General features: G+C 42.6%; 1 protein-coding gene across 1 annotated transcript; it reads right to left on the reverse strand.

The window, feature by feature from the left end:
* Positions 1 to 872: 872 nt before the first annotated feature.
* Positions 873 to 8,724, reverse strand: LOC134436692 (glutathione S-transferase theta-3-like). The gene is made up of 5 exons (XM_063186022.1): positions 8,531 to 8,724; positions 7,211 to 7,298; positions 5,263 to 5,413; positions 4,682 to 4,858; positions 873 to 1,648 (listed from the first exon to the last, which is right to left on the reverse strand). Exons 1-5 carry the CDS (start codon positions 8,640 to 8,642, stop codon positions 1,451 to 1,453), a joined length of 726 nt encoding a protein of 241 aa, XP_063042092.1. The 5' UTR covers positions 8,643 to 8,724; the 3' UTR covers positions 873 to 1,450.
* Between the last annotated feature and the right edge of the window lie 3,262 nt (positions 8,725 to 11,986).

Consider the following 11,986-nt stretch of genomic DNA (forward strand, 5'->3'; position numbering starts at 1 on the left):
GCGATAGAGCAACACAAAGCACAAACACACTCTCTTCGGTGTAACTGGAAATGATGATGGTGTTGCATGCGGCTCATGGTATGTAAAAAAGAACCAATAAGACACAACCAAAGCAGATTTTTGAAAGTTTACCAAAATTATTTTTTACTTGAGGAACTTGCAAGTAACAAACGTGAAACACAAATCCAAGCCAATCAAAGCAAAGCAAAACCAAACCAAGCAAAACAAAACTACAGGCAACAGAAGGCTGAACTAAATGGCCAGGGACAGGGTTGCCAGATGAGGCTGATGATTTCCAGCCCAAAAAATGCTCGAACCTGCCTAGAAGCACAAAATCCGCCCAATTCTATTGATGTCTATGGCAAAATTGGGCGGGTTTTTCTGCTAAATGCCATTTTTACCCGCACACGGCCATCCAATTGGGCGGGAAATAGCCCAATCTGGCAACCCTGGCCAGGGTAGCGTCTAAGCTCACAGGCATCGTGCAACAGAAATGAGTCCCAGTATGCACTGTACAGAAGGGGAGGAGAATTGCACGCAGGTGATCCCACCAGTGTTGCCAGATGTGTCTGACTAAATCCCGCCCGAAAGGTTCTCAAAATGCGCAAAATTCCGCCCAAATTCAACAAATTACATTGACTTCTATGGGCCCAAAACGGCTTAAAAAACCGCCAAATGGCCAATTTTTCCCGTTTTTGCCCGCCGACGCTCATCCCAAGTAGCCCAATTGGGAGGGCACCCGCCTATTCTGGCAACACTGGATCCCACTGCCAAGGAAGACGCGCGATCGTCACATATAGATATTACACTTACAGTAGGGACTCTGGTATCAAAGGAGCATGATGCAGGATGGAACAGGAATGAATGAACATCAAGTCAAGTCAAGTTTATTGTCAATTTCTTTACATGCACTGGTCATACAAAGAATTTGAAATTGCGTTTCTTGCTCTCCCATGCAGACATAGACTAATCTAGGTAAGGACATAGACAGTATAGACATAGACAGTACTCATACATGGACATAGACAGTATGGACGTAGACATTGCTCATACAGAATAATTGAACATAATGAATGGACAGAATAACACCTGCAGAGAAATGATGTGCATACTGAAACAGTATGCAGTACGCCTTACCGGTACTTACATGTAAAGGCCTCCATTGCACAAAAAGACGCTGAAGAAGGCTTAGGCCGAAACGTCTGTCTGTCATGCTAACCCAGTAGATTAAAACTGCAAGAATTACACCGAAGAGTGCGGCTTTTTTACTAAACAAGAACTTTGCTGTTTGCTCGCACTCAAAGTCCTTGTAAGAAACAGTTGGGAGTTGAGCGCAATTTCTAAAATTAGACTCAAAAAACAAAAACATTGCACAAAAACAAAAAACATTAAACTCTTCAGAATAGCTGTGAATGATTGATGATGAACCTCTTCAGACAGAGTAAGTTTTTCAGAAGAACATCGCCTCCAAAACTGGTTTGAAGGCTGCCATCTTGGACATGTCGAGGGTATCAACCATATCCTGGCATGTCATAATTCCTTTGTGCACCTCGTCGAACAGCGCTGGCCCAATCTTCTGACGCACGCGATCTCGCCACGCGCTCAGCTTGGGGCGCCCCTCAAACACGTCTATGCCCCCACCTATGGGCTACACACACACAGACAGGGGAAAACCAGTGTTAATGCAACAATACTCTGAGAACATCCAGAATAGAGTGTAGAGCCTGTAGGGAAAGAGAGAGGGGATGAGTTGCGTCTGTGTGGTAATTGCGTAAAAACCTTCAGGTGCTCATCACAGGCCCATAGGCAGGGGGGGGGTTCGAGGGGTTCGTTCGAACCGCCCCTCCCGTCCCCCACCCCCACTCGAACCCCCCAACACTGGGCCAACAATGAAAATATCTGTCAGATAGCAGTAATTTGAAGCAATTCATGTCCATTCATGTTAAGAACAATGTTCATGTTAACACAGCAACAGACTCACAGCAAACTCATAATGAATAAAATATGTCTAAATTTAAATATTTGAAGTGTGCTCGTGTAGTCTCAGGGGGAAAAGATCCCCCCCTACCACAAGGCTGGCTACGGGCCTGCATCAGTATCCAAAATTGCAAACTTGAAATAGAGAGAGAGAGAGGGTCCGAGGCACTCTGAAGTCCGTATTAAAAGTCCTTTATTATTTCATGGACACCATGGTAGCCGACGCGTTCCGGTCACGTGCGACGCCCGCAACCAAAATGCATCGGCTATATGTAAAAATAATAAAAGGACTTTTAATTGATGACCAGGTCTGCGAGTGAGATGTATGGCGTGTCTAAAATGGGGACTTGGGGGGCACTGTGGCGCAGCGCAGCGCACTAAGCCCCCCACATTTGGGCTTGCATAAGGGTTACACCCAGGGTTCGAATCCGGCCTGGGTCATTTGCCATCCCTACCCCGTCTCTCTCTCCACATTCGCTTCCTGACGCTCTTCACTGTCCAGTCTGAAATAAAGGCGAAAAAGCCCATAAAAATACATAAAAAATAGATAAAAATAATATGGGGACTTGGGCAGTATGTTTCAGTGCGTAATCATTGCGGTCTTTGCACTGACATAGTGCCCGAAGTGCACAAGTGCACTATTTGAGAAAAGTGCCTGTGCTGCACTAAATGACCTACAGCAGTGTTTCTCAACTGGTGGGTCGCGACCCAAAAGTGGGTCGCGGAGGGGTCATGGGTGGGTCGCGGAGCCTTAGTGTGAAAAAAAAACATAATTCTAAAAAAAAAAAAAATCCAACTTTTCCTACAGCAATTTACAACTTTTATTTTGATAGGCTAGTAAACTCCGTGTCATCTGTCGTCATAGATACAATCTGAATGTTTATGCGAGATAGATAGCGTGCAACCAGTCATTCGAGTCTTGGTTACATTTTGAGAATTGCATTGAATTGACTTGAACGCTAAAAAAATTTGGTCTCGACCGAATGAGAGTGGAAAATGGTGGGTCCCAAGACTCTTCCAGTTGAGAAAAGTGCCTGTGCTACACCAAATGACCTACATAGAGCTTGAAAGTCCCGCCTCTTAGTTCCACCTTTCACGGGACCTAAGCTGACCATCTAACAACATGGTAGCGAGTAAATATCTTCTGATCTCAGTCATTATATGCGCTGGGCTACAAATATGCTGTTTAAGAGGCTAGATAAAGATTTTTCATGCAGAAGTATCAATGTTTTGTTCCGAGGCCGTCTGCAAGAAAAATGTGAAGAAACACAGCTTTCTAAAAAGTTTGGGGGTTCGTACGAAAAATTAAACAAAACTATCGTGGCACAACTCGAAGGGGATCGAAATATCATTGATACGATTTTCGGCTAAAAACGCCGTTGAGGTCCCATGAAATCGGGGGAAGTGACGTCACTTTCAAGCTCTATGACCTCACCTGGTTCACCTGCACTTAATCACCTAATGCACGCTGTAATGCTGCCCTCCAATTTCAGAACGCGGAGGAGGAAGCCAATGTAGTTGTTTTTCGAGGCTGTCATCATGTTTTAGCCTATGTATTGCACGCTAGTGCACTAGGCGTGTTGGTGCGACGCCTTTTGAAGTTAACACGTGCTCCTCAGACGCAACGGTAAAGCGCTTTTATGCACTTTTGACACGTGAGGAGGTTTGCGCAGTGGTCCCGCCATATTGGTGATTTTCCTTTGTAGTATAGGCTATACTGCCCTACAATTTCAGAACGCAGTATAATTCAAAATGGCAAACTGAGAAAAAAGGCTTTAAAGTTTCCTTTCTGGCCACACAACTGTGTTGGAGGTTAAATGGTGATGACACTTCCATATAATAGTTTTTATGGTGGAAATTTATGCACACAAGACAAAAGCAAAAAAACCCAACATTCTCATTACTTTTTAGCTGAAAAATCATTATACTGCGTTCTGTTGTGGTATTACTGTCTACACCAAAACCACGGTGTCAATGGAGAGGTGCAGTAGCCTATAATGCGCATTATACTGTGTTCTTGGCTAGTACGACGTAACCTCCTAAAACCAAAAAGCGCAGTATAATCAGTTTTTATAGTTTTTTTCCTGAAACAATCGACCAAAAAATTTTAACACAAGAAAAGAAGGTATTTTAAAGCCAATTTCCGGTCTAAACCCATTTTCGACCATTTTCAAGATACTGCGTTCTGATATTGTAGGCCAGTATAGTCATTAAAAGGTTAATTACCATTGTACTACTCTACTATGACATAGCACAGGGCCTTTAGTAATGCACTACAACTTGGTCATTGCCATTCTGGTAACAACACATTTATAAATATGTTTTAATGGGTTAATGGGTTTACGGGCAGTCATGGGTGAGCGGTTAGGGCGTTAGACTTGCATCCCAGAGGTTGCCGGTTTGACTCCCGACCCGCCAGGTTGGTGGGGGGAGTAATCAACCAATGTTCTCCCCCATCCTCCTCCATGACTGAGGTACCCTGAGCATGGTACCGTCCCACCGCACTGCTCCCCATGGGGCGCCACTGAGGGCTGCCCCCTTGCACGGGTGAGGCATAAATGGAATTTCGTTGTGTGCAGTGTGCAGTGTTCACGTGTGTGCTGTGGAGTGCTGTGTCACAATGACAATGGGAGTTGGAGTTTCCCAATGGGCTTTCACTTTCACTTAATCACCTGGTGCACCTGTACTAAATGGACCACCTCACCTGGTAGACTTCCACTATGGCGACCAGGTCTGCGAGTGAGATTTGATCTCCGGCGATGAAGGGTCTGTCCTGCAGGAACTTCTCCTCTATCATCTTCAGTGAGCCGTTCAGGTCGTCGATGGCCGCCTTCTTCTTCGCCTCGGGGGCCTCTCTCCCCACGATCTTGGGGACCAGCAGCTGAACATCAACCATAATGAAGGCAGATTCATTGTTAAGTACTTGTAGTAGTTGCTTGTATTTGACCCAGTACGGGAAATTGTTTTGCACACAAACTCACATCACACTCACACATTAACCATTCACATTCAGTCATATGAGACCCCCCTCCCCCACCGTCACTGGGTATTGTGCAGTGTTTCCCAACCTTTTTTATCCTGCGTACACCCTTAGCTATTTTGTCATATGATGAGTACCCCCCTTAATAATGCTCTATATCTGTTCCTCTATCCCAATGTGACTACACTCCATATATTTGTTATTATTACATTTTTCCAAGTACCCCCTGAGGTGTGCTCGCGTACCCCTAGTGGTACACGTACCCCTGGTTGGGAAACACTGGTGTATAGGACCAATTGTCTTACATTAATATAGATGATCTTGGATCCGTGCATGCGTATGCCCATGTGTTGCCAGGCGAGGTACTCGTTGATGCGTGCCCTCTTCTGCAGGTCATTGGGGTACCAGTGGTCATCGGTCTTGTACTTCTCCACCATGTACAGCAAGATGGCTATGCTGCAAATGATATGACATGATATTACATTTTAGCTGACGGTAGGGATGCAAATTATCAATTAATTCATTAATCATTAGTTGATAGCCTTATCGATCGACTTACGATTAATTGATAAGCTGCGTTTTTCCCCCGAAATCTCAATGTTTCTTGAAAAAAATAATTCAAATTGAGATAAAATACCACATTTAAATTAGTTATTTTTCAATTATTTAACCCAAAGGTGTTTTAAATATTCCCACTATTCAGATCCCTCTTCACACACAGTCTTCACATGCCCATTTCACCTGGGTCTCTGTCTGTTGAATTGCGATAAATGTTTTTTAATCGATTAACGCATCCATCGACTAAAGTCGATTTATCGATTAATCGTTTGCATCCCTAGCTGACGATTTTATCTAAAGCGACTTACAGTATACTTGTTATTTTACAGGGTATTGGTTACAGTCCCTGGAGTGATGTGAGGTTAGGTGCCTTGCTCAAGGACGCTTCAGCCATGGATGGAGGCGTAGGAAGGAAAGGGATTCGAACTGGCAACCTTCTGGTCTTAAGATCACCTACTTATCCGTTAGGCCATGGCCGGCCCCGTGGCAAGCAGGAAAGGAATCAAGACAATAATAAACGGTTAAACTTGATCTTACTGTCCCCGATACATTAATTATGTAGGTGGCATGCACCATAAATCCCAAAGTACAGTCACATGTAGCCGGGCCGCGCCCTCCTAGTGACCAACACCTTCAGCGTTGCTTCTAAGGCCAGGAGCAATACAAATATTGTTTCTGAGTTCCGGAAAAATCGTGAACTCCTCCCACTTTGTTGGGATGCCTGATGTTGCGTTGAGCAACATTGGCCCTGGCGCCAGGAGCTACAAATTTATTAAAACAATCTCTGTTTGAGATGAATGAACACATTCCAATGAAAGTTGAGTGTATTAGCGTTTAAATGCAACTTAGTGCATATGTTTTATGTGCTTCAGAAGCTGAGATATTTAGATTTGTATAGGCTGAGGGCAGCTTTTCTTAAAAAGGGCTCAGGCATTCAGCAGCCTTTTTTGCAGGTGTCTGAGGCGTCAAATGGGTTAATATTCCCCTGTAGGCCTACACCTTCCATTTCCCCATGAGGCTGTGGACGGGACCAGGGTTGCCAGATGAAGCTGATGGTTTCCAGCCCAAAAACGTCTTAAAACCCGCCTGGAAGCACTAAATCCTGCCCAATTATATTGATTTCTATGGTCAAAAATGTGGCCTTTTTTTTCTCCAAAATCTATTTTTTTCCCGCACACGGCCATCCTAAGCAGCCCAATTGGGCGGGTAACCGCCCAATCTGGCAACACTGGACTGGACTCTTCAGCTCTCAGGTTACATGGAGCTCAAAGATAGTGTACAGGGATGTGTTGGGACACTGCCCACTGTGAAATACCTTACTACTGGGTGTGCCTAATAGGGCTTTCACACCTTTGTCCCTTTCAGCCAGTAAACTCAGAGCTGTGACTCAGCATTTTCTGTGCATATGTGAATGCTTCAAAGTGTACCCAGACCCCTTGGAAGTGAACCGTACTGAGAGCTTCATTGACGTGGTCTCAGTACGGTTTGCTTATGAGTCCTGACAAGTTGCACTTGTGACAAGGTCATTACTTATTTCTCTGCGTGGCAAAAACAAACAAACAAACAAAAACAAGCCCAAACAAACAATTTCAGTTTTAGCTCCAACAATAAATGCAACTTAATACATTACTTCCCGTGTATGGTAATGAACTAAACACATAACTGAATATACAGACAAGCAAAACAAAAGTGTACCTCTCAGATAAGCAGAAATCTCCATCTCGTATGGCGGGTACTTTCCTCCATGGGTTCACTTTCCCAAACTCCTCACCATACTGTTCTCCTGCAGGACACAAAGGGTTAACTAGTTGGTATACAGAAGGCCTTATAACAGTATAACAATCATTATAATAAACTTGTGACGGTCCATATTGCAACCTGAGTAAAAAAAAAAAACAACAACAACAACAGTAGACCTGATATAGAGTGTCACTACAGCATTTTTTCTAGTAGTTTGCTACTGTTTCACCTTTGGACAGAAAGGGTTAACTAGTTGATATACAGAAAGCCTTATAATAGTGTAACAATCATTATAATAACCCTGTGACACATCATACATATATATTGCAACCAGAGTAAAAAAAAATTATTTGAAAAAACAAAACCCCCAAATAAACAGTAGACCTGACAGAATATCACTGCAACGTTAGCAGCTTATTGCTCGTTCACCTTTGGCAATGAAGCATTAGATACAGATAACACCTTAAGCACACAAGTTTCACAAGACTTAACAAAGCCCACGGCCTACATGTACTGCATACCCTGCATGAAGCCTACTACTGGGTGTCAACTGTCAAGGGAATAATGTTGCAATAAAATGAAGCGTCCTACTACCTTCATTATTAAAAATTGCTGCAACATTCTTAACACTAAACTGACATAAATGATATAAATGACAGTGCAAGGGAGCTGGTGCAGCTTCATGCTCCAAGCCAACAGTGGTGAAAGTAGACAGGTGTGCACAGGTGCGCAGCACAGGTATAACATCTACAGCCAGTGCGTACACAGTAAATTCTGCGGTGCTCATTTAACACTTAGAGAGTTCATTTGAGTCCAAATGAGTTCAAATCAACTCTATAAGTGTTGAATTAACGCCACGACATTTACTGTGCAGTACCGGTAAGAGAATAGGGTTAATGCTGCCCAAAAACCCACATTTGAAAATTCAATCAAAGTAAAAAAACATACAACCACACCATGCCATTTGAGACAAGTGTCCTATGAAGAGAATAGCTCAAGTTTCCAGAAATAGCCATGCAGTGATATAGATCTGTAGCGCACATGTTTATTTTGTTTGCACGCTTTCTGATGTTGCCATTGGGAGAGCGCTTGTTAGGAAGACTTGCACAAAATAGCACCGGTAAGACATGAAAACTACTTTCACCCCTGCAAGCAAAACAGAGCCAAATAATTCAACAGTTATGTTGGTGGACTTGCCCCCAAAGTCCCCACAGTGTAACAGCATGCATACATGACTTAGAAGCATCTATCAAGCAAAGGAAGCAGAATGTTTACCTTCAAACAGAGAAATCTTCTTAAACTCAAACGGGATGTTATTCTTCTTGGCGAATATGTAAACAGACCGACATGGCTGCGAGAAAAGATCCAGATATATTTCTAGGGGCATTTTTGGATTCCTTCAGCTCGGTTCAGTGCAGCCACTTGCAGTGTAAGGTGAACTCTCTCCCTGAGTGTGAACTGTCCCCTGTGTCCTACCCACTTATATTATCCTCCACACGGCACACTGGCTACACCTGCAAAACCAGCCCACTAGCACTCCTTAAAGGCACAATTGTTGCCGTAAACGAGTGTTGACTTGACCATATTAGGTTACGATGTTGTTTGCCTTGACCATATCAAGTCAAGTCAAGACAAGACAAGTCAGCTTTTGTTGTCAGTTTCTGCATATGCACAGGTCATACAAAGAAATAGAAATCACGTTTCTCTCTCTCTTTTCCATGAAAGGACATAGACATACACAGGACTGACATTTTACAGACTGACATCAAAGTGCAAAGTGCAACACAGGATAAGTAACAGTGATGGACATATTAAAAACAAGGCCCATGCGTAGCGGCACGAGTGCCTTCTTCATTGGTCCATGTGGGTCTTGTCATATTAATAAAGACATTTTAATTTGGAGTGCCTTAGTCAGAGAAGTCATTCTCATTTTTTGATCCTGGAAGTACTATACCTTGGACTAAAGAGCGCCCCAAACCCAAGAAGCCAACAAACAATCTGGATAAGCATGCCATACTCTACAAACTGAAAGTAAAGTGATGATATTAGGTTATGATGTTTATGTTGATGTTATGATGGCATCTCACCGCAATTTATGTTAAACTCTCCATGGTGTCCTGGATTTGCCAGTTTAGACAGTGTGTATTGTTGGGGTGTAGGATGCTTGAAAACAACACTGTCAAGAGAGATGCAAAATACAGAATCCTTATTCTGGCGAATGTCATTTTCGCAATGTCAGAATGCACTGTCATCCCCAATGACCCCTAAGTCAGTGGTTCCCAACCTATGGGTCGGGACCCAACCTATGGGTCGCCAAAGATCCACAGTGGGTCGCGAAGCCCTCTTGATTTTAAGGGGTTTAATTTTAATACCATATGTAGCCCATGTTGAATAAATGGCAATGCATTTAAACTAATATGCATAGAAGCAACAAAATGTGATACATTAACAATTTATTCTATAATTGACTGAAGACAAATTTTGGAATCAAATGATAACTAATGAGTTTTTGCCGGAAACAGATCATGTGACTCCCTCTTGTGTGGGCGCTCGTTTGGGTGGGTCACCACAGCTTACAACGGTCAAAATATGGGTCCCTGAAGAAAAAGGTTGGGAACCACTGCCCTAAATGACCTTATTGGTCCTCATCTCACCCTGAGCAGCAGGTGGTTTGTTGCCTGGTTACCACCAGACCTAATCATCAGTGAGAACGATTGTGTAGAACTAAAGGCAGTATGGGAGTTCTCAGGCTAGGTGGTTTGTTGTTGGACTGTAAGTTAAAGGAGTTACCTTATATGCGGGAACTCAGAAAGTACTTGCATTGCTCTTGACCTGACTAGTTCCAATGGCGACGGCCTGGCTACCAAAATGACCTTATTGGTCCTCATTTCACCTGAGCAGCAGATGGGTTGTTGTTGTCACTGGGGTTAGGGGCGGGGCTTTTTTTAATCACATTTCTGAAAATAGGGGCCCACGAGGGTGCGGGGCCCACCGGGAAATGCCCGCTATGCCAGATGGCCAGTCCAGCCCTGGTGAGGGGAAGAAGAAAACAACGAAGAATCCATGCACAGCAAACGTGAAAGCTTGATTCACATCCAGTCATTTTTTTTGTTTTTGTTTGGTCATTTGTTATTTTCATGATTGTATTATTTGTAAGTATTTGTGAGTTATGTTTGTAGAAGTTTCCATAACGGTAGTGTCTTTTTATGGGGTGGGGTTGTTGGCCCCACGCCCAAACCCCCAATGTTTTTTGTCTGCACTCTACCTGGAATACATGCCCGACTTGGATGCAATGAATTATCCAGGCCTTAAAGGGACACTGTGTGAGATTTTCAGTTGTTTATTTCCAGAATTCATGCTACCCATTCACTAATGTTACCTTTTTCATGAATATTTACCACTACCGTGAAATTCTAAGTATTCATTATGACTGGAAAAATTGCAATTTTCATACATGAAAAGGGGGATCTTCTCCATGGTCCGCCATTGTGAATTTCCAGAAATAGTCATTTTTAGCTGCAAAAATGACTGTACTTGGGCCATACTAGAATATATTAGTTTATTACTTAGTAATCTATCATGGAATTGTCAAATTTGGCAATAGGCAACACAGTTTCAATGACCAGCATAGTTGCAGTACCTTTTTTAACCATTTCCTGCACAGTGTCCCTTTAATGAAGAAATAGATTTTAGACCATATTTGTAATGACTGAATGACCACGTGTATTGTCCAACTAGTATTGGTGACGCTTTTTAACTGACTTAAATAAGGATGCATGATATATCTGAATATGTACCTGAGTACACTTTAATCGTTAGGTATGCCATTACTCTATTATGTACAATACTTTATTATTTTCTACTTCATTATTTTCCATTGCTTTTTTGTTGTGACCATGTCAATGTGACTGCATACATTCATTGAAAAGTGCTATAATATGCATCTGTTGATCCTGGTAAGTTCACCTGAACCATCATGTACTCTGTGAACTGATATAAAGGTCACGCAAATGAACTCTTTCTTGCCACGCCCTGATGAAGACCCGGTGAGGTTGAAACAGGTTGGCGGTTTTATTTTTTTTTAGAACTTCTTTTTATTTTTCATTTATAAAGAGCAGTCACACACAACAACAAATCCACAGCATATATTAAAAATAATTGTACATAACATAAAAATAATTGTACATAATATCAAAACAAAGGGAGCAGAGGGGAAAAAAAAAGTACTACGTCAAATGAAAATGTAGGACGACCCTAGTCCATCTCAAAATAAAAGTTTCCATTTTTAAATGCAGGAATGCTGTCAGGTTCTCTATGCTATATACTTCTTGCATTTATCCTTCCACTGTGCAATTGTCGGAGGCTGTGGTTGTAACCATAAGGTCGTAATAACTTTATTAGCAGTCAGGAGAAGTGTTCGTAATAGATCAGTATCATCATTTTCATCAATATCATCTGGTAGTACCCCTAGGACAAAATATGATGGTTCTAGAGGCAATGGTTGGCGGTTTTAGATATGTACCCAATTTAAAATGAAGGGTTTTTAAATTACAAAAGAACACACTACTCCTTGTCTCTTTATGCAAGAGTCGGTTGAAGTAGGCCCAACGGCCACCAAGTTTTGGAGAATGGACTTTGTCGTTTAACTTCAAGAGCACCAGCATATCGGAGTATACTATCCAACAAAGAAGAGCGCTCTTAATCTCTCCCCCTTATACCTGCCCGACTTGG

This window comes from Engraulis encrasicolus, chromosome 20 (assembly GCF_034702125.1).
Source record: "Engraulis encrasicolus isolate BLACKSEA-1 chromosome 20, IST_EnEncr_1.0, whole genome shotgun sequence".
Classification (NCBI taxonomy): Eukaryota; Metazoa; Chordata; class Actinopteri; order Clupeiformes; family Engraulidae; genus Engraulis; species Engraulis encrasicolus.

Excerpts from the sequence above, each read along its gene's own strand:
- LOC134436692 (XM_063186022.1), bottom strand. The coding sequence starts at position 8,642 with ATGCCCCTAGAAATATATCTGGATCTTTTCTCGCAGCCATGTCGGTCT. Across the intron at positions 5,414-7,210 it reads GATTTCTGCTTATCTGAGAG|CATAGCCATCTTGCTGTACA; the intron begins GTACACTTTTGT and ends TATCATTTGCAG. Across the intron at positions 4,859-5,262 it reads CCAAGATCATCTATATTAAT|CTGCTGGTCCCCAAGATCGT; the intron begins GTAAGACAATTG and ends GTTGATGTTCAG.